General features: G+C 35.5%; 2 protein-coding genes across 2 annotated transcripts; one reads left to right on the top strand and one right to left on the bottom strand.

The window, feature by feature from the left end:
- The first annotated feature begins 9,224 nt into the window (after positions 1-9,224).
- On the top strand, positions 9,225-16,302 carry POD1 (POLLEN DEFECTIVE IN GUIDANCE-like protein). The gene is made up of 11 exons (XM_083076624.1): positions 9,225-10,066; positions 10,672-10,823; positions 11,090-11,193; positions 11,672-11,760; positions 11,878-11,951; positions 12,690-12,840; positions 12,951-13,118; positions 14,617-14,714; positions 14,802-14,924; positions 15,572-15,640; positions 15,740-16,302. The coding sequence occupies exons 1-11, from the start codon at positions 9,475-9,477 to the stop codon at positions 15,944-15,946; spliced, it is 1,827 nt and encodes a 608-aa protein (XP_082932750.1). The 5' UTR covers positions 9,225-9,474; the 3' UTR covers positions 15,947-16,302.
- A 560-nt stretch (positions 16,303-16,862) lies between these two features.
- LOC109797666 (cytochrome P450 71A1) lies at positions 16,863-21,872 on the bottom strand. The gene is made up of 2 exons (XM_020357775.3): positions 20,827-21,872; positions 16,863-17,678 (listed from the first exon to the last, which is right to left on the bottom strand). Exons 1-2 carry the CDS (start codon positions 21,766-21,768, stop codon positions 17,058-17,060), a joined length of 1,563 nt encoding a protein of 520 aa, XP_020213364.1. The 5' UTR covers positions 21,769-21,872; the 3' UTR covers positions 16,863-17,057.
- Between the last annotated feature and the right edge of the window lie 1,844 nt (positions 21,873-23,716).

Raw genomic sequence — 23,716 nt, 5'->3', positions numbered from 1 at the left:
GGAATGCCGCTGTTAATTTTAAAAAATGTATATATAGTTCACCATGAAAAAAATTGAAAAAAATATATTTATGTATATATATTAATTTTGACATATATTTTCATATAATATGATTAGCATTTTTATAATTAATATTTTTATATGATTTTTTTAGACATAATTAGAAGAAAAAAAAAGTCATTATTATTTTTTTGGCATTGAAAACGAATTATTAATCAAAATATATTTATTATTACAGCAGTTTACTCATTTTTTATTATTCTTTTATTATTAATTTAGCATATTTTTATTTTATCATTAAACGTCAGAAATGTTTAAATATGTACAATAATAATTTTTGAATGATAAATACTTAGTAATTATTAATAGTAAATAGTAATAAATATTTACAAATCTAGTAATTAATTACAAACAAATAATGCATTAAATTATTAATCAGAAATTGTCCATGCTACATGTATGTCTGGTGTGAAGGTATGAATCTATGATGAATTGAAGAGAATCTCAAGAAACATGTGGAAGTAAGGATTGAATCAGTGTTTAGTGAGATATTCAAAAGGTATAGAATTTGATATAGTAATTAATAATAAATATTTTAAAATTGGTAATTAATTACAGATAAATAACAAATTAAATTATTAATTAGAAACTGTCCAGGTGCATAATAATTCATTATAAATTATTATTCAAAATAATAATTCATAATAAGTATTTTAATCCAATTATTTTCCTTATTTTTATATATATTGATTCTTTTCCTTTTATTTTGATTATATATGTATATTTTTTTAATTTATATTTGGTAGCAGTTTATTTACTAATTTTTTTTCCTTTAGTTTTGATATATATATATATATATAATATTTTATATTATATTATTTTATTTTTATAAATTATTTTTTATATAAAAATATTTTGAAAAAGTTTTGGAGGAAAGGCAGTTGGAATTTTTGGAAGGAAGGGAATTAATACTCAACTTCTTCCTTTTATATTATTAATATATAAGGTTAAAATAAAGAAATAATTTTATTATTTATATATTGTAATTTAATTAAAAATTTTAATGAATATTTTTGAATATATAAAAATATTTTAGATTTACTATAAATAATTTATATTATGATAATATTTTTAAACAAAACATTGAAATAAAAATAAAATATATTAAACGAGATACGTAATTACAAAATATAAAAATTAATATAAAATAATATTTTTAAATATAAAAGGTCAAAACATTGAAATAATTTTAAAAAATAATATTTAAATAAAATATATGTTTTAATTTAAATGCAGTTATTGACAGCTGTGATATAAAAAAATATACAAGACACTGGTAGGACGGTGAATGTGTAAATTGAAAATTGAAGAGCATTCAATTCAAAATTGAAAACTGGGAATGAATGAGTAAATGTGGAGAGAGAAAAAAGTTTACAAATATAGAATTATTTTAATTTTTTTTATGCATATAGAATTAATTTTATTTACATAAGTATTAAAATATTGACGAACATTAATAAGTTAATATTTTTTTTGAGACAATAGTTAATATTAGCTATTAACTAATATTCAGTGAAGAAATTTTAAGTGAAACCTATATCTAATTATATCATACAGTAATTTTTACAATAAATGTATTGCGATTACGATTAACAAATCAACTGAGATAAAATACTCACAGAAATTTTGTATTTTTTAAATTACACATTTTTATTTTTATTTTATTTCTTACTTCTTTTTATGTACTCTATTTTTTTTTCTTTTCTAACAATAAACTTGTAGCTTCTGTAAGTTTATACTTTAAAAAGAAAAAAAACTTGTGGAACGTTTCCCTTACACGTAAGTTATTGCTTTAAAGTTCTTTAACTTCTTCAATGCTATACATATATATATATATATATATATATATATATATATATATATATTTTTTTTTTTTTTTTTTTTTTTTTTTTTCTCGGAGTAATGATGCGAAAATACCAGAACCTGGAATATTGTTTAGCATTTAGAAATCCAACTGAGATTTTTTTTTTCTCTCGAATTTATCTCCCTAAAGTAGATAAAAATAGAGTAAATATTCTTAGATATTGATTAAAAAAATTAGTAATTAATATTCATGATTTATCATACATACCCAAATAAGATCATCAACTAATATTCTTATGACAAAGTGTATCCTTCTGTCATCTGATTTACCAACCAAGTACATTGTATCAATCACTGAGACCGTCTTTTGTTCTCTCCATCTCTGCATGTGAGACGGGTTCAGATTTTAAACACAAACAAATTATATTATTAAAAGAGTTAATCATCTTGATACTTAATCACCTATATATTATCAATGTAAAAAAATTTTATACTATCAACCAATTATATCTTTTAATTATGTCATATCATTGTTAAAAGTAAATATATTTATAGTGACATGACACAATTAAAAGATATAGTTGGTTACTAAAGTAAAAAAAACTTTACACTCACAGTGTATAGGTGATTAACTCTTATTAAAATTCACCTTCATCTTTGTGAGTAATCTCGGAATTTCATCACCTTTTTTTTCCAACAATTTTATTATTTATACAATTTAAATAAATTAAATTTTAAATTAATAATTATATTGTAATATAAATAATATATAAAGTCATCAAGAAATAATTTATAAATAAAAATTTAATAATTAAATTATATTTTTAGTTAAATTGATAATTTTAAATTTGTTATTTGATTATTATAATTTAAATTATAATTATTAAAATAATTAGTTTATATTTTAATATTTTTATGTTAACTTTAACTTTTATATATATATATATATATATATTTAAGAAAAATGTAGAAGAATTTAGTAGGAGAAAATATCATGACAAGAATAAAGCAAAGACTTATATATTAAAACTCGAACTCAATTTTTCAAGTTAAAGAAAATTTATATGATTTTTTTAATCAAAATTGAGTCAGAATTGATTACATATCCATAAGTGTCACTCTTGATAAATATAGGTGAAATACAAATTTGGAATAATGTTTAAAGTAATTAAGGTTACTTAAGTTATACAACAATTTCTTTTATAATGTTTTCTTTTGGTAAAGAATGAAAATTAAAACAGCAGATAACTCAAGACATAGAGTCTCTACCTAATGGTAACAAGATAAATTCAGGAGGACTCCTCCAAAATATATTGGAACCTATGTTCCGTGCACCCCAATTAGCCAGCGTATGAGCTACTGAATTCATCTCTCTAGGAATATGGCTTACGTAAACAACCCATTCCCTAGCTATGATGCACTTGATACGATGAATAACATCATAGTGCTTATGCAGATAATGCCGGTCCGTTGACCGGTCTTAAAAAAGCGTAACTGCACCCAGGCAATCACAATCGCAATTCACCTTCCGGAACCCACCTTCCCAACAAAACGATAATCCCTCCTCCAAGGCCAACAGCTCGCCACGTAACGCATCGCCATGAAGAGCTCCCCGCGAGAAGCCACCCCGCCACATACCTGCCCAATCGCGGATTACTCCGCCCATCCCCATAGCAGAAACCCCACTCAACCAACTCCCGTCCGTGTTCAGTCTGACCCACGGATGCTCCGGAGGCCTCCAAAGTGTTTGCTCCACCCAGAAACGCCTCTTAGTGTTGTACACACTGTTCTCCACTGTAGACATTGTCACCTTCCGACGGACCGCCGAAATCGTCCAAAGCTCGCCGTTAAACAGCATGTTATTCCTAAACCGCCAGACCCACCACAAAGTGATAGAAAGCTTAATAGCATCCTTATGCAAAATAACCCCTTTCAGCCACTGGAAACAATCCACTTCAGAGAAAGACCAGCCCACACTTATCTCACCAGACATCAGCACCTCCCGCGAATACGGCCAATCACGAAGTGCATGTAAAATAGTTTCTTGAGGGCAAGAGCAACGCGAACACGCACAAGACTCGGCCAACCTCCTATCAGCCCGAACCTGATTCGTTGGAAGAGCTGAATGAAGGCATTGCCACAGAAAGAACTTAACCTTCTCATGGAGCATTAACTTCCAGAGCTTCTTCCAAACTTCATCCCCTTCTGTTGACGAGCCCGTAGACAGGAAACGATACCCAGACGCCGCTGTAAAGCAACCCGAGCTATCACCCCTCCACGCAAAATGATCCAGCCCCAAGAAGGAGTTGGCGACACGCAACCTTTGGACCGAATGAATCAATTCCGCTGGAATAGCAGTATATAAGGAAGTGAAGTCCCACTCTTCGCTAACCCAGCAGTCGGCGACCGTTTTGTTGGTGTCTGCAATATGAACGAAAGGAACTCTCCTGCACCAAAGCCCAGTGCCTGACCAATCCGTGTACCAAAGGGATGAGGCACCCGATCCTAGCTGAGGCTCGAATCCCGCACGAAGGGAAGGAAGGGCCTTAACAAGACTTGACCAGATTGGAGAAGCACCCCGCCTATTTTGCGCACACAGGATCGAATCTCCATGTAGGTATATATTACTGAGGATATAAACCCAAGGCTTCTGTGGAGCCGTAAGCAGGTCCCAAATTAACTTCCCAAGGAGCGATACATTCACCTTTCGCGCCTCCCTAACCCCCAGGCCACCCAACGTCTTGGGTTTAGTAACAACATCCCACCTCACTGGGGACCAAAACGTGTGCTGTCAGGTTTTGCCCAGAGCATACGGCGACAAGCCTGATCAATTCTATTGCACACTGCTTGAGGAAGCCACAAGGTTTGCATACTATAAACTGGAATAGAGGAGATGGTGGACTTCACGAGACACAACTTACCAGCCTTATTAAGAAGCTTGGACTTCCAAGCCGCAAGTCTACCCTGGATCTTATCCATCACATCAAAAAAATATGCGCACCTCGGCTGACCATGAGTCATGGGGATCCCCAAATACTTCCCGATCCGAGCCGTGTGGCCAATCCCAAGCAATCCCTCCAACGTATCAATCCTCCTCTGTGAAACCCTTCTAGAGCTCACAAACTTAGACTTAGTCGAATTGACTTTCAAGCCTGATGAACGCGAAAACTCTTCCAAGACTGACGCCATCAAACGGGCTTGGTCCTCTAAAGCTTGACCAAACAGTAAAATATCATCAGCAAAGAGAAGGTGTGAAAGAGGTAACCCCCCAGGGGATAACTGAACCGGTTTCCACTGACCCTCGTGGAGCAGCTCCGAGATCCTAAGGGCTAGGCGCTCCATGTAGAAGACAAACAAATATGGTGATAATGGATCTCCCTGCCGAAGGCCACGAGACGGAACAAAGGACGGTAATGTGTTTCCATTCCAAAGGAGTGAGATTGTCGAATTCCTCAACCCCCACATGATGAGTTGGATTGTGACTGGTGGAAACCCAAACTGCACCAGCGTAGACTCCAAAAAATCCCACCTGACCCTGTCATATGCCTTCTCAAGGTCAATTTTTACAGCCAAAGACCCCACACCTGAGCCTTTCTTCCGTACGAAATGGAAGGCTTCTTGAGCAATAATACTATGATCACGAGTCCTCCTCCCAGGGATAAAACTGCCCTGGAAAGGGCCAATGACATTCTGCAGGAAGGGTCTTAGACGAGCCACTAACACTTTAGAAATAACCTTCCAGGCAACATTACATAAGCTGATAGGGCGAAACTCTTTAAGGCTAACCGGATGATCCACCTTCGGAATTAACACCATTTGAGTCTCCAATAGTGAGACTTCCGAGAACCCCAACCGAAAAGCATCTTTCACTGTAAACCATAACTCATCGCCCACAATAGGCCAATACTGCTTGAAAAAGAACGGTTGAAACCCGTCCGGCCCTGGTGCCTTGTACGACTTCATACTCATCACCGCCCGACGAACCTCCTCATTCGTGACTGGTGCAGTTAAAGCCAATTGGGCCTCAACTCCCAGGCCAGGTGGAACCCCAGTATGCATATCTAGAGACTCTTGTTCGTTATCAATTGAGAAAATCTCTCTATAGAATCGGACTGCCTCAGTTTTCAACACCCCAGGATCCGTGTTCCAAGACCCATCTAGTAGAAACAATCCCTTAATTTTGTTCCTCTTTCTCCTCGCAAGAGTTTGAGCATGGAAGAAGGACGTATTACGGTCCCCAAACCTGACCCACTTCTCTCTCGATTTTTGAAACCATAAATACTCCTCCTGAAGGCACGTTTCATCTAACTCCGCTTGAATGGCCTTTTCCAGGCGCGACAGGCTCTCTGAGTCCCTTGTCTCAAGTTGTAATTGTACCCCTCTGAGACGTCGCTGTAGAGCCTTCTTTCTAGTAGTGATATTCCCAAACACCTCGTGGTTAAACTGTATGGCATCTACGCGAACAGCTTGTAGACCCCTAGCAAGGGTCGGCGTACTCCGGCACCACGCCTCCTTAACAAGTCGCTCAAAGTCTTTATGGGTGGCCCATGCAGCTTGGAACCGAAAAGGTCTATCATGAGAAATATCCCTTGAGCCTTCCCACGGCAGTAGAAGAGGGCAATGATCAGAATAGACCCTGCATAGATTCTCAACATAAGCTTCCGGAAACAGCGCTTGCCACGCAACATTAAACATCGCACGGTCTAACCGCTTAGCCAGCACAACCCCACGTTGATTACGATACCACGTAAAACGGAGACCCTTGGCCCCCATGTCAAGCAGGTTACAATCATTCACAACCTCCAGAAACTGTGAAGCCCGTGATAACGAGAAACGACCACCCCTACACTCAGTTGACAACAAAATTTCGTTGAAGTCCCCAAGTACTAGCCATGGCAACGTAACCCGACCCCCCAATTCCCGAAGATGAGCCCAAACTCGCTGTCGGAGGTCCACCCGAGGGTTAGGATAAACGGCCGTACACACCCAGCTCTTACTTCCTTCAACAACCTTAAACGAGATAGCCTGCGGATGAGAGGCAAATGCAAATATGTTAGCAGTGCAAGACCCCGCCATCAATACCCAAATACCCCCGGAATGCCCCGTAGCCTCCACGCTATAACACAACTGATAATCCAACTTCCTCCAAAAGGATTCCACCGAGGAAAATTGGCAATGAGTTTCCAAAACAATAAAAAGAGACGGGTGGTGGAGCCTTACCAACTCCGAGACCCTCCTTTTACCTTTGCCATTAACAGCCCCTCTGATGTTCCAACTCAAAATGTTAAATTTTGTAGTCATTAAGAACAGCAACTACGGCATATACTCAAGCCAACATGGTCTCCAATGGCTGGTCGTATTGCATGATATCTCCCAGAATCTCTTGTACACTGTCCTCGGAATCATTATGTATGGTAGTAGTGCACCCAGTATGAAGCACATTAAATGTCGTACTCATATGTAGTTCCCCCATCCCTCCTTCTATCACAATACATGGCTCGCTAAGATGAGGGATGCTGCTCGGTTTACGGGCATATGACAGCTCATCACCGCTGGGACCGTCTCGCTAGCTGGAGTGGACCGTGAGTGGGCACCTACCTCCTCTCCTTTACTTCGTTTCTTCCTATCTTGCGTGGAGCCCTTGCTGTTTTGATTCTCAATCATCCCGTGGCCCCCATCAACAATATTTGAAACAAATACACGGGCTTGTTCACGTGGAGGCTCTCTCGCAGCACGTGAATTTTTTATACCTGCACGTGATTCCGCCACAATGTGGGCACCCTTCTTAGAATAACTTGGCAACGCATGATTCTGCTCCTTGATTTCCTCACTTCCATTATGAGAAGAAAATCGGCCCTTACCTTGCGGTTTCCCAAAATTATGCTTCCGATTCCTCTGTTTCACGATCATCCAATCGCCATGCGGATCAGGCGCGATTCCCCCCTTGACATGTGGATCAGACTTCTCACCCGTTTGAGCAGCAGAACCTTCACTATGCGTTGGAACCCTTGGCGGCTGTTCCGTAGTCTCCTTCTCACCCACGCCAGTTGCCATTGACTCCGACCTAGCTGCGTGTGGGCAGTTCTGTAACACATGTCCATAGCAACCGCACGACGAGCACAGCAAATGTAATCCCTCATATTCCACATTATACCACACACCATTGAGAAAAAACCTTCCTACAACTGGTTCCTCTAAATTAATCTCGACACAGGCCCGTGCAAACCTACCTCGAGTCATGTTCAGGGTGTTAAGGTCCACCTTGACTGGTTTCCCTATAGCTGAAGCAATTGTTAGGAGAACACTCTCATCATAGAACATAACTCCGAGACCTGGAAACCGGATCCATACGAGAGTACTATCGACTTTTGTTGCTGACGCAACGAACTCCAGGGACCATGGTCTCACAATCAGATAGTGGTCAAAGAGCATCCACGGGCCCCAGTGCATGACCCTTTCCCTATCCGCCTCCAGATCAAACTTCACCATGAAGTAACCATTTGACACGTCCAGCAGCTCGAAACCTCCTTGAATCTTCCACAAAGCAGGTAGCCGGTCCCGCAAGGTTAAGAACCCCACCTCTCTCCCTAGCAACTTGATCACTAGACACTGTTCCCATGGTTCACACAACTGTTTAAGGGTGGGCGCCGTAATGCTAAATTTAGGTAGCAACCGATCTCCACCCTCAAATTTCAACGTCATCGCCCCCTCCTGAATAAGATCTCGAACAGCTGGCCGCTTCGCCGGAGCACCTAGTACCTTCTCCTTAAAGGTCAATGTCTGACTCGTCTTGAGACCCCCAACGCCCGCATCCGGATGTTCCGAAGGTGGTTGGCTCTCAATAGGCATACCCCAAATCCTCTCCATCCTAGAATTATAGGTTCTGTGGTTGATCATAAAAAAATTAAAACAGATCCTTTTATAATGTTTAAAATAATTAAGGTTACTTAAGTTATACAACAATTTTTTTTCATTTATTAAAATTACATTAAAGTTAGAACACAGACCCTTTGTATATTACTCGGTTTACACCATATTTTAAGTTATACAACGTTTGTTAAAATCTGTTATTATTGGATGCTTCAATCATATAATAAATGAAATTTTTTTATTCATCAGAATTATAATTACAACACCAAAATTTAAATCTAAAACTCTTATACATTTATAAATTATACGACAATTGAGTTGATAATATATAATCCGATGATAATGTAAAAATTATAGCCAAAAATAAAATTTGTAAAAAAATATACTCCTTTTTAAGTTATAAAAAAAAGTAATTAATATTATTTAATGTGATAGAAACATAAATGGCAGCATTTTGGTATTAAGTATAGTAAAAAAAAAGGTGATTGAAAAATATTGATACTAGTGATACGGTGAGGAATAAGAGGAGCAGTGGGATGAGAGCGCGAAGGAAAGCAAGAGTTGTAGAAGAAACGAACAGAGACAGTGGTTCTCACTTTCCGCAAAGACGAATCAATCAAGCCACGCCAAAACCGCAATTCAACCTTCCAATTCACGACATGTAACAAAACACCAATCACTCTCTTTTCGCTTTCGCCGTTTCTTTAGCAATCGATTTCAAACTCCGTTTTCCGTTCGCGCATGGCGTCGCGAAACGGCGCCACCAGAAAGCTCTCCTTCGAGGTCCTGGGCCGGAGCCTCTCCGCCGACGACGAATCGGATCCAACGACCGAGCGCAGCCGCAAGAAGCGCAAGAACCGCGCCTCCAAGAGGAAAAAGAAGCTTCTCGATCGCGCCCAATCCTTCGATCCGCATTCGGCGCCCTTCCGAAACGGAGAAGCCTGCAACGGATTCGAGCTCAACGCTAGCAGGTACTGCGCCGGCGGGGGGAGCGTCGTGTACGAGGAGGTGCGCGAAGAGAGCGTGTGCGCGGTTGCGGCGGCGCGCGAGGAGGATCGTGAGGCTCCGACGGCCGTGCGCGGCGGCATCGAGGGGTTTAATTTTGGCGAATTGAGGCAGAGAAACGTGAGTAGTGCCTCTGAGGATTTGGCGGCTTCGGTGGCGCACGACGAGGGTGGGACTGGGAAGGAGGATGGTGGTGTGAGTGCGAGTGCGAGTGCGAGTGCGAGTCCGGTGGAGAAAGCGACGAACGAGCCTGATAGGAATGTGGCTACGAAATTGGAGACGGTGGAATCGTTGGACTGGAAGCGTCTCATGGCGGATGATCCGAATTGTGAGTGTTATAATGGTCCTTGCTCTGCATGATTCACACTGCATCTCATGAAATGATTAAAAATTCACGCTATAATTCAATAGATGATCAAAATGCAGCTTAATTTGTTGCAACATTAGAAGTTATGCACCGGCTTCTAAGGTGCAATGTCAGAATAAATGGAGGTTGGGTTGGCTCTGTGTCCCCATGCGTCTAATATGTTGGTGGCATGGCTAATTGGCTATTACAAACATTGACTGAATGATCACAACATTTAAATTACTGTTGGGTCGTAAATTTTGATATTGCAAAATTGCAGTTGTCAAGACCCTAAAAACATTAATAATACAGAAAATTGCAGAGAAATGTGGCCGTTATTGAAGTGGCGGAACAATAACGTTGCGGCTGCAATTGCACTGTCGGACCGTTTTTTAAGATCTTGCTTGACAGTGAAAAACGATAGGCGGTTTAGACAGGAATACAAGATTTTGCCTGTTTTCTTATTAATTTTGCTCTCCAGATGCTCATTTATGAATGAAAAATAGTTAAATGGTCTTGTGTGGTCCTCTTCGCTTGAAGCGATTTGTTGATTGATTTTCTTACCCAGTGGTGTGTTTTGATGTCAGATGTGTTTTCAGTGGACAAGTCTCCTGTAGCATACTTTTTGGAGGAAATGCACAATGGAAATTCTTTACGGAGCACAACCACCCTTGGGAATGAAAAAGAACGAGAGAAAGTTTATGACACTATCTTCCGCTTGCCGTGGAGATGCGAATTGGTATACTTCCTTTTCTCTGTTAATTAGCAAAAAGAAATAAAAAGGAACCCTGGTTACAGTTTTGTGTTGTTAGCCATGGATCTTCCACTCCAGGCTGAACTGCTTGTGTTTACATTCAAAATAATCAGAATAAGTTCACAGGTTTTGGGGAAAAAGTGTAAAACTAAACCTTCCATCTAATGTTTAAAAGCCAACCTATAGTTGTATATTTCTACTAAGGCATTCTACATTTTGTGTTGTATCTTAAACGTGGAATGCAATTGCAGCTTATAGATGTTGGCTTCTTTGTCTGCTTCGATTCATTTCTTTCATTATTAACTGTTATGCCAGCGAGGATCATGATGACTATTTGGAGGCTTCTAAAGACAAGGTTTGCCACATTTTCTCAATCCCCCTTTTGTAATAAAATGTTAGTTGTGCATGCAAGTTGATGTGAGGATTTAGGCGATAGATTAGCCATACAGCACGTTTCCTTAATTTAAATTTGTCATGTAAGCAGTTTCCATCTAGTACTGCAATCTTAGAGTGCTTCAGATATCGCCATAAATCTTTGAATGACAGAACAAAGTGGTTTTTCTTGAACCACGTCATTCCAAATAAGCAGCTGGTTCAATTAGACTTTCTATTGGTACAGGTCTTGGTTGTTAATTTGTATCTAGATTTTATTAGTCCCTGATTCTCAATTAGCTGAATAAATGAGACCAATCTCTCCCTGATACAAAATATGCACATTCTTTGGTTTGACTTTGTATTCTCTTTTTTAGTCCAATCCATGTTCTATTTTAAAATTTGTGCTAGTCTATTATGGTTGGCAGTATTACTATGTGGCCTAACAATGCTCATGACAGGCAGTTCAAGAGGCTGTCAACAATGGAAATTTCAGATTTTGGCTGTTTTCTTATTATGAGTTCTGGAGTGGTTCTTTTGCAGCGAACAGGTCCAGTTGTTCTGCTTCCATGAGTATATGTTATATCATTTCCTTATTTTATATTGTTCAAGTTTAATATTATGCTAATTTTGTTTTATTTTTCCTTTTTCAAATGTGCTGCAACAGATATCAGCTTAATATATCACATGATCCGTGGTCAGGGAACAATAAAATTATATGTGGTCTACAATGTTTTAGAGGTGAGCATAAGTTTATTAGTCTGGATTATGGTGAATAATTAGCTCTCCACGTTTCCAAATTTCAATCAAAGTGAATATTTGAGTTTAATTTTGTTACATTGTCAGAATAAAGATTTTTGCACTGCTAACCAACTAAAAATCACCCTGGATATGATTTTAAAGTAATTATAACAAAACTCAACAATCTTGCCATATATGGAAATCCATAATTGGATGAAAGTGTAAAAACCTAACTGCATTCTAATTAAATTATAATTGTTTTATATGGGATTCATGTGAACGAGATCTGGTGGTGACAAAGTAAGGGAATTTCAAACAATATGGAATAATAAAATTTTGATTTGTAATGAATTTGTAAACCATGAAACTTACATGAGATGAGATAAAATATTGCTGTATTTGGAAATTATTAGTATCAATATGCTATCTCCTTAAATAGCAGACTTGTATTGGCTTTAGGTGAGATTTGGGACAGCTCAAAATGAAAATGTGACAAAGGAGCAGGACGGATATTGTGTAAATGATTTTGTAATAGTTGTTTGAAACATGCATAGGGTATTCAGCGGCCTTCTGGTGTTTGAAGTTTTGAACAGTTTAGTTCACAAGTATTGAAATTGTAATCCAAGCAGCCATAGCTTTTTTAGTTGCCTCTTGATTGCTGAAGTGTTGTATATCATAATGCTCCAAAAATGAAACTTATACTGTATATTTGGAACTGATTTTTTCAACTTCTTGCAGATATTTGACAAATTATGTCAAAGTTTTAATGGGGATGTGTTGCAAACATTATTTCTTTCTGCTGAAGGACTTGCAAATTGCCCCCCAGAAAGTATGAGATTCTGGATTTGGAGATTTGTTTCTGACCAAGCTTTAGCTGTGGCTGCTTCAAATATCCTTCATCTTTGTTTTTTCCCCCAGTTGTTTGTTTAACTGTTTTCTTCTGTGACGGAAAAAGAATAAACAACAGGGCTGCTGATTTGATTCCTTAACTAGCCGTACTTGTTCATTCTTTTATCTTATTAGCTCAGGCAATCACTTTATCAACCTGTATAGTTGCTCACAACAACGCATTGTTAGCTTTGCTGGTGTCCAATAATTTTGCTGAGATCAAAAGCAATGTCTTTAAGCGATACAGCAAGGATAATGTTCACAGTTTAGTTTACTTTGGTAAGTTATACTTCCTACAATGGTTTCTTTCTTTAATTTCAATTTATTTGGTATTCTTTTTTGTACTATTTCATTCAAACATGGAAGCCACCTGTATATAAAATTTTATGGTCTCATTTTCAGTATACTATTTGAGCTAGTTTTGTTAACAGTATTTGTTTAGGGTTATATGCCTGCCTTTATCAATGATGTCTACCAAGTCATATGTTTTTTGATGTTTGAACTTTAAAGCTTGAGTGATTTTTACTTTGAACACTTATTTCAATCTAGAATATAGGGTGTAGCCATTTTTGCCTCCTTTTGGCACAAAAAAACATAAATATGATCAGGAGAAAGATTTTGCTTTTAATTGTTTGACTCAATCAGTATGAGTATTTTAATAGACAGAATGAGAATGAAATGTTTTTAAATTAAAATGAAAAAAATTGTATATTCAGGAAGGAAATTTTACTTTATTCCATATAATTTATACACGTGGTACTTGAAATCATTAGTTAAATCCTGGTTGCTAGATAATTGTGGATATGTCTTTTAATTGTTTGACTCAATCAGTATGAGTATTTTAATAGACAGAATGAGAATGAAATGTTTTTAAATTAAAATGAAAAAAATTGTATATTCAGGAAGGAAATTTTACTTTATTCCATATAATTTATACACGTGGTACTTGAAATCATTAGTTAAATCCTGGTTGCTAGATAATTGTGGATATGTCTTTATCATTCCGGTGTACCCAAACATGTACTTTTAATTGCACAGAGAAGAATTGAATTGGAGTTTATCATTCCTGTGTACCCAAACATGGTCTTTGCATAAACTTGTTTGTCTGCCTTGTGAATTCTTTATAGTTTGAATTCAGACATGAATTAACACTTGATTGAAATGTTTACACTACCTGGTTTGAAATCATACTTGGATGTGGGAAAAAATGTATGAAATTATCTTTAAAATGTGATAAAACTAAAACACTTCTTTAGTAATTTTTTTAACTATAATATTAGAATCCATAATTTTAAGGCATTCTATGGGTTAAAATTTTCTAATCTCTAGTTTACATTAAAAGTAAAATGCATTGTCTTGATCCCATTTATTATTTGTATATAGGTTTTGCAAAAAAAATTAACTGTTGGACAGGGAGTGAAGAGAGATTTTGATAAAAACCTATGTATGGTTCAGAAGTATGGAGGGAAGAGATGCGAAAATGAAAGGGAAAATCCATCTCCACCATTTTTTGCCTCCCTTCCAATGTTTGGAGGATTTTGTTTTCCTTCACTTCCCTACTCTCCTTTGAATGAAATAGCCCGTTAGCAAAATAATTGTGTAAAATTTATGATAGGGCAAACTTCGATACAATACATGTATATCTAATCTTAGATCCTGATACTTTTTTATCTGGTTCTTTTTTATTGAAATGAGCAAGAGTTTAATAGGGATATCTGTTCTGCATTTGACAGTTACATTCTTTTTATTTCCCCCCTTTATTTGTGGTGACAAGCAGATTCCGTGGAGAGATTCCACATTTCATCATTCATCTTATTCGTTTTGGCTCAAAATATTCTGGAGGCAGAGGGTCCCTGGTTTGAAAGTTTTCTCGTTGTAAGATTCGGAAATATTTTAACTCATAATATCATTAATCAGAGAAGTTTGGTTTAGCTTGTTCCTGACATATTTTGGATGGTGCAGAATATCCTCTTGGTTTATGTATGCGAAATGATTATTGATATTATCAAGCATTCATTCATTGCTAAATTCAATGACATTAAGCCCATCGCATACTCTGAGTTCCTTGAAGATCTATGTAAACAGGTATTATCATCTGATTTCATGTTGATATTATTTATACTACGTTGATTGTTTACTATTAAAGTGGTGTAGACAACTGGAACCACTTCGGCAAGAAATTGTTATATCTCCATTTAAATTGCAATTTAAAGCTGAAAACTTGATTGATTTTACAAGCAACATATCTGAATGCACCAAGAGTCTCCACGATTCAACCAGAGATGCCTTTTGAAATCCTTTGCTGGAATAAGCTATAACGCAAAAAGTTTATATCCTATTTTGTTACAGAAATACAGTTCAATTTCTCTATAAAAACAACTTTGGTCTTTTTTCTTTACAATTCATTAATTGATTTCATTTTTTCAATTTTATCTGTTTGCCTTTACAGTTTGATTCCATAGTGAATTCATTTTAACTATGAAACAGTTTCTTTTGCATTTGTGCATGGAAGTGTAGTATGTCAAAAGCAATAATGGGCCTGTTTGTTTAAAACTGGCCCAATGTGATGTTTACCTGATGCCTGAGAAAGCTTATTATTACTTTGATAAGAATGATGTATAATTCTGAATCTTTATATTATAACAATCAAATTGCATCAACATTTCGTCCCTTTTCTTTGATGGAGCTTTCTGAAGAATATGGGCCTGACATTTGACTGTTCCATTCTGTAGACTCTAAATATGCAAACTGAGGGTGCAAAGAAAAACTTGACTTTTGTTCCCCTTGCTCCAGCATGTGTGGTAAGCATATAAGATTTTAAATATCCATTTGGTTAATTCTGGTTTTTTGGTTGCTGATTCAACAGCTGTGCACGTTTTCCTTTAATTACTCATTCTTAGGTTATTCGAGTTCTTACTCCAGTATATGCTGCAAACCTTCCTCCCAATCCCCTTCCATGGAGGCTTTTCTGGGTGCTTCTTTTCTCAGCAATGACCTATGTTATGCTCACAAGCCTCAAGGTTCTCATTGGCATGGGCCTACAGAAGCATGCATATTGGTATGTTAATCGCTGCAGAAGGAAGAATCATCATCTTCATGCAGATTAATTTGGAAGACAAAAATACCGCTGTCTTTGAGTTAATGTGATCTGTTTGCCCAAGGATTCCTCCTCGTGCCCAAAGAACATTTGCTGAAAGATCACAAGAGATAATTCAGAACACTTGACTCCTGAATTATCATCGATGCTGGGCACATACGGGAACACCTTTTGGTTTATATGACTTGAAGGTGAGCCTATAGATGGTTTCCCCTTCCAATTTTGACAGCAAGATATAATTTGATTATTACAGAATAATAATATAATGTTATAGGCTGCATAGTTGCAATGGATTGTAATCACGTCTCTTTCCCTTTCGCTCTACTCAAATTTGGCCAACTCAATAAAAATACCACATGTTTTTTACTTTTTTTTTTTATATAAAAAAATTAATATCGGAACTATTGACAAAACATAAATATATCGGCACTGATCCACACATTCTTTCTCAAGTTGTGTTGGTTGAGTAATGTCTCTCGTGCTGGTTCAGAAGTCGGTGAGTTCCACTGGGAAATAGAATTGCATGAAAATGAATAAGAATTGGAAAGTGGTTGTTTTCTGTAAGTTGACAACAATGAGGCGTAGCATAGTCTATAAATAGGTTGAAGCCTTTGATTGTAATATGCACATCAAGACAATGAAACTATCTCACATTATTTACTAGCTTTCCGCAAAATCTTCAATAATTCCCCTTTTCTTCTAAAACTATCAACCCCTAGAAATATAAGGGAAAAACATGATCACTAAAGACAAAAATTCACTGGCGAAAAAGTCACTAAAGACAAACAAAAAACATCTTCATTAAGCATATCACTTGTAGTATATATGGGTAACTAATTTAATATACATCGAACAGAAGGAAAAAAATTAAAATAAGAATAATCAATCACGGAAAAAGAGAAATTTCATGCAAAAGTTACACTCCATTAAAAAAATAAATTTTATTCAAAGATGATACTTTAATAGTGACAACATATTCAAAAACACAAAAATGACACAATATTCAAGAATCCAACAATAAATTGTTTATCGTTTTAGGTGATCGAGTCATACAATTTATTGTAATTTCATCATATCGACCTAACATTAGCTAAAATCTAGTGTGAGCAAACCATGTAATATCACATGATCATGTCATATGCTTCTGGCTCAAGATGAAGAGGTATTTTCTTACTAACAGTGAGTCCATTCGTCTCACTCATGTCAATGCTTTGCATCAATACACCATTCTCAGGAATCTTCCAGTTGAACCAATATAGGAGATTGGCAAGAATATACTCACTTGAAGTAAGCCCAAACGAAATTGCAGGGCATGCCCTTCTCCCACTACCAAAAGGGATGAATTGAAAATCTTGTCCTTTTAGATCAACTTGGCTATTTTCAAATCTCTCAGGAATGAACTCTTCAGGATTGTCCCATAATTTAGGATCCCTTTGGATTGACCATGCATTGATAAACACCATTGTTTTTGGGGGAATATCGTACTCTCTTAATTTCACACTAGATGCAGTCTCTCGAGCAAGCAAAAGTGGAACGGGTGGATGTAATCTCATAGTTTCTTTGACTACACATTTTAAGTAGTTCATTTGATTCACACAATTTTCATCCACTCTTGAATTGATTCCCACAACTCTTCTTACCTCTTCTTGAGCTTTCTTCATGGTATTTGGATTTTTAAGGAGCTCTGCAATAGCCCATTCTAGATTCGTTGAAGTAGTGTCGCTTCCACCGATTATCATGTCCTGAAATTAATATAGAATTTGAAGTTAAATATTTATATATCTTTCTTTTACTGATCAATTTTAGATATGCAATTAATTTATTATTTGAGTAGTACTATTCCCGATTCTAATTATGAGCAACATAAGACAAATTTTCAAGTATGAGAAAAGTAATTGAGTTAGTTGTTTTTAATTAATTCTATTGTGATAGAGAACCCATTATGATGTCTTACAAATACACAAATTTGTATGTGTATCCCATTAATTAGTGTCCTCACATATGTGTGTGTCCTATCCTCCTGCTAATTAGAGTCCTTAAGCCACTTGTAAAAAAATCATTTGTTTTACTGAAGACCATGTTGATGTTGTATTGAAAATATCGTGGGAGTGTGCTCTATTATACTTCCTAACAAAAAAAAATTATTAAAGTTTAATTTCGTAATTAGAGCTTTTTAAGGTACTGGTTAGCAATTTCACACACACAAATATATATATATATATACACGTATTATATGAGAATGACTTCCTTAGATCAAAATAATTCATCTTGATCCTCAAATTCAAATGAAAGGTTGAGAATGACTTCTTTAAATCAAATGATTAATTTTAATCCTTAAATTCAAATGGAAGGTTGAAATTAAAAAAAATCCTTTTAAAAATTATCATAAGTGGAGGTGGTGGTACTATCACCACAAGCACTACCATTGCCAACAATGATGACAATAGTGCATTATACAATTGTTACTAGTGATAACAACGACAATAACAATAATGATAATGTGTCACTAGTATCACTAAAGATAATGGTGATGCTGGTTGCAACAATAGTTTGCAAGTAATAATAGTTGTGGTAAATGATACTAAGAATGCACCCTTATTGATAATGGTGATGATAATAATATTGATAGTGATGATGATAATAGAGACCACATGTTTTTACTACTGTCATTGTTATTATTGCTACCATAATTATCTTTACTATTATTAGTTGTTATCAACGATAAGGTTGTTGGTGATAGTGATGATACCACCACCACTACATTAGTGAATTTTTATGAGATTCTTTTAATTTTAATTTTCTATTTGAATCTAATGATCAATGAGATTGATAATTTTTATTCTCACCTAAAAAAATCATTATCATTTGATAAATTTTCTCTTTTGCTATATGTGTGCATGTATGTATAACACTAACATTACACTATTTGTAATAAATTCACTATTATTAGTTAATTAAAAGTTACAGAATCATCAATGAAATTTATTAAATGAATGCAGACCATCCAATTTTACAATTTCTAATCAATTTCGCCAATAGTAGAAGTGCAAAACATATGTTTGAAAGAATGTATTCTAAATTTGTTTAAGAGAATTAACTTCTTGTTAATTAGTTGGAGTGGAAAGAAATCAGACAGTTTAACCTATTTAACACATAGACTAATGTGACCTATATTTATTAAGAAAATCAGACATATATATTTCCAAAATAAATTTAACTAAAAGAATCAATTTTTTAGCATTTAAAAAAACCTGATAAGTCAGTCTATATTACATATCATAATATTTTATCAATTTATAACTAATATTTATATATAATATATAATTATTAATAATAATATTTTAATACTTCGATACATCGTCTATATAAACCCATAAGTCTATTTTATCTTTCTATAGAACTTATATAAATTAAACCATCAAAATAGAATTTTAAAATAATTAGACTACATTTTTGACATTCAATAAATATCTGTATGAGATAAATAAGTTTTTGTTGTAATTAAGTAATATACTGTTGTAGGTCAGACTTTCATTAAAATATAGCTTTGTTTATCTGGACACTTAAATTTCCACCAGATGATAACATTATAAAACGAAAGGCTTTTTTTTTTTTTCAAGTTTTGTTTAGGGGTACCAAAATTTTCTGTGATTAAGATCACATGAATGATGACATGTATTAATTTTGTCAGAATTTATATTTTTAAGAATATTTTAATATTTATTATTTAATCCTCGTTAATTTATAACATTTTAAATAATAGTCTCCAGTCTATTTAAATATGATTTATCTTCTTCATCACCCTACCCGTTTCATTTTCATTTTTCCTCCTCTATGACACATCTCTGGCAAACACCTCCCATTCTTTCCTCCACTGTTCGACAATCTATTTTTCCTATGAAAAGCACCATTCCATGTGAGACATTCACCAAAACGCCACCACTCTCTACGATCGCTACACAAAGTTTCGTACATCATAAACCTCAATCTCTTTCACTCTCTCTTCACTTTCTCTCTCTGCAAACCAAAACCCACTTCGAAAAGCACTATTCCATGTGAGAGATTCACCGAAACACCACCACCCTCTGCGATTGCTACACAAAGTTCCGTACATCATAAACCTCAACCTCTCTCACTCTCTCTTCACTTTCTCTCTCTACAAACCAAAATCCACTTCTTATTCCCACTTAAAATGCCAAAAGAAAAAACGTCGCCGATCTGTTCCTCTTCACATAACCCGAAACCCCATTCACAATTCCAAGTCAAAGACGCAGCCTTTTTAACCCATGCAGCAACTTGGAAATAAACAGAAGAAGCAAATAGTACTTTTCATTGGGAGAATTGATTGTCCAGCAGCGGAGGAGAGAATGGGAGGTACTTGCCAGATATGCACTAGAAAAAAAAGGAAAAATAAAAATGAAACGGGTAGGAACATAGGGTACACGAGAAAGTTACGGTCTTTGATGGAAGTTTTGGTAGGGAGAATAGGTTTTAGAGCACTGGAACCCGAGATGCACCAAAAAAAAGAGAAAAAATGAAAATGAAACCGGTAAAGAAATAAAGCATATTTAAATAGGCTGAAGGCTATTATTTAAAAAATTATAAATTAATGAAGGTTAAATAATAAATATTAAAACATGCTTAAAAAATATAATAGAGTTTTGGTATCTCCTAAACAAAACTTGTAAAAAAAAATTGCCAAAACAAAAATAAGAAACGAGAAAACTTACTTACAACATTATAGGTGTTGTCGGTGTTATTTTTTAAAATTTTATAATATAAATATTATATAGTAATGAGATTTATATTAAATATAATTGCATAATATTAAGATAAAATTCTAATATAAGTAACTCTACGTAAGTTTTGGCCATAAAAAAAAAGACGCACCATTAGGATTGCTTTGAGGTTGTCTCGGTTGAGCTGGAAATCAAGCCTCCCATTCTGTTGAAGCTGAAGCAGTGTTCCCACGAAGTCCACAGCATCGGACTCATGGTTCTTGGTTTTTCTGCTCTCGTGTTCTTTAATCACCTCATCAAAGAAAGCATCTACTTCCAGAAACGTCGCCTTCATTTCCGGAACGAGGCCAGTGAGAGAATCAACCCAAGCCAACGAGGGGAAGAAATCACCGACGCTGAAAGCAGTGAAGAGTCTCATAATCTTTCTCCCAAGCACTCCAAACCCACCACCCTGTGCATCATCACACTTCCGTCCAAGAACGCATCTAGACACGATGTTGTTCGAAGCCGCAATCAGCATCTCACTCAGATTCACACGCGCCTTTTCACCGCTGCCACGCGCTTCGCGTATGCCTTCCACCAGCTCCGCCACAACCTCTTCCCTCACGGACCAAAACGACCGCACCTTTTTCACGCTGAAAAGCTCCACCACGCATGTCTTCTTCTTCTGTCGCCACTCTTCGCCGTAGGGCGCAAACCCCACATCGTTGCATCCGTAAAGAAAGATTCTTGCAGCCGTAGGTTGTGGACGGTTGGAGAAAACAACATCGTGCGTTCTCATTATTTCATTGGCCACGTCAGCTGATGAGACCACGAGGGTTGGAACTTGGCCAAGTTGCAGCATCATAAGAGGGCCATATTTGTGTGCGAGTGCGTGGAAGGAGCGGTGTGGGAGTGTTCCTAGTTGATGGAGGTTCCCAATTATGGGGAACTTGGGTGGCGATGGAGGCAGATTTAACTTGTTTCTTCTTCTTAGCTTAACCATAAACACAAGGAAAGTAACGAAGCAGAAGAAAACAGTTAGGTAACGGGTTGAAGTTGAACTTAGCTTATATGGCGGCCATTGCTCTTGAAGTGATTGCAGAAGAGCCATTTTTCCTTTCCTTTCCTTTGGGCAGGGATTAGTATTCTCGGGAACTGTGAAGACAGAACATGTATGGTCTTATATTTTTATAATATTCATTTTTGTCGACCGTTTTATTATTTTTTTTTTCTTGGGCGGCTTCTGAGTTCTGATATTCCGTCATATGCATTAATAATATTATTCTACTTTCTCCCCTTCTTATATCTCTTTGCTTTGAACAATTTTTTTTATATAAATATTTTTTTACACTTATTCTGATTTATATCATAATTTCTATACTTTATGTTTCGTTCTTTTTTTGTTTTCTTCCACGTTATTTGGTTATATAATATGATGCTGTATTTATATTAAAAAAATTTAAGCTAAATATATATATTTTATAACACATTTATTTAAATATATTTTTTGATTAATTGAATATTTTATTACAAATCATAAAATTTAGTAAATATTACACCTTATTTAATGACTTTCTTTTAATTTTATAATTTTTTAATAAATTTTAATTAATAAAAATATATATATATATTAAGAGGTGTGTTACTAACACTCTTTATGTTTCGTTATCATTTTCATAATTTTTTTTCTTTCTAGCTGGTCCCTCTAATTGATCTGTTAAGAAGCTTAAAAAGTTATAACTAGTCCTACCTTAAAATATACCATTTAAAAACTGCAGAAAAGATAATGATGAACTTAAATATTTTCATTGATATCCCACGAGTTAAGAGAATATATTATTTATAATAATCTAATAGTTATAAAGATTATCTCTAACTGTCACTATCTAATAATTAGAGAATAAAAATATAAATTATATAATATTTTGATGTCATTCTATTAATCTACATGGTTTAACTATGATTTCCTTATGCTTTACTTGGACCTTGTCGTTAGTGTCCTTAAAATACTTGAAAGAAACAAGCAAGTCTTACAAGTGTAAGTTATACAATTAACATCTGCCACATTTGTTGTTTGTGCAGCTACAACCTGAATTTTCATTAAAACATACAGTGCAGTGACTTCTTTAACTTTGTTTCCCTCCAATCATCCAGAACTGCTCATGGCGCTACTAGTCTTTAAAGGTAACTCCACTCCATTGCACCAATTAAAATGATGGAGATAAGTAGAGTCATAAACCAAATGCTAGCAAGGTTGGTGAATGTGAAAATGATGAATTTTCCAGTTCAGAAACCCATTGCTGAAATTTTGCAGTCTGCAAACAAATGGGTGAAAGGGAATGGATAAACAATGTTGATAGTGGAAGCCAACCTCTCTAAGTACTTTAGTTTTCCTCCATAGCCATACCCCAAGCGACAACGGTGACCGAGGAAAATCTCATCAGAACCAAGAGTCCACCTCAAAACTTGGAGCAATGGAGCAGATCCTTTAAATGTTGCTTGTTGTATGCAATATACTGATTTCCATCCTCTGTAATGCATATGAAATTTAGTCAAAGTATGTTTTGTGACTGATCCATAAACCCATCCAATCTCTTTGCTCCATTCAATTTTCTTCATAGCCACAACTTATAATATGAATGACCTCAATCAATAATTCATTGTTTGTGCCTTTAGAAAGTCCACCATTTTTCATCTAAGTATAAGTAATGAAAGGTGACTGCACGAATCGCTTCACATAATTAATTAGAGGTGATGATACTATACCACCATAATTACCACATCAACAACAATGCTGACAATAGTGCTATCACCGAATGTAACGGTGTTGTGTTACTACAACTCTCACAGACGATGATAACTAGCGTTACACTTTGTTTCATATATTAGTTGAAAATTAAAAAATCATTAATGAAATTTATTAAATAAGCAGACCATTAAATTTTACAATTTCCGATCAATTTTGAAAAAGTTAAAAGTTCATTCCACCATTTGTTTGAACAAGGTTTTAAATTGCGGTCTGTAACCATAATTATGACATAATATTGCTGTTGTGGTGC

This window comes from Cajanus cajan, chromosome 6 (assembly GCF_000230855.2).
Source record: "Cajanus cajan strain Asha chromosome 6, NIPB_CcT2T_4, whole genome shotgun sequence".
Taxonomy (NCBI): domain Eukaryota; kingdom Viridiplantae; phylum Streptophyta; class Magnoliopsida; order Fabales; family Fabaceae; genus Cajanus; species Cajanus cajan.
This window is presented reverse-complemented; position numbering and strand designations above follow the sequence as displayed.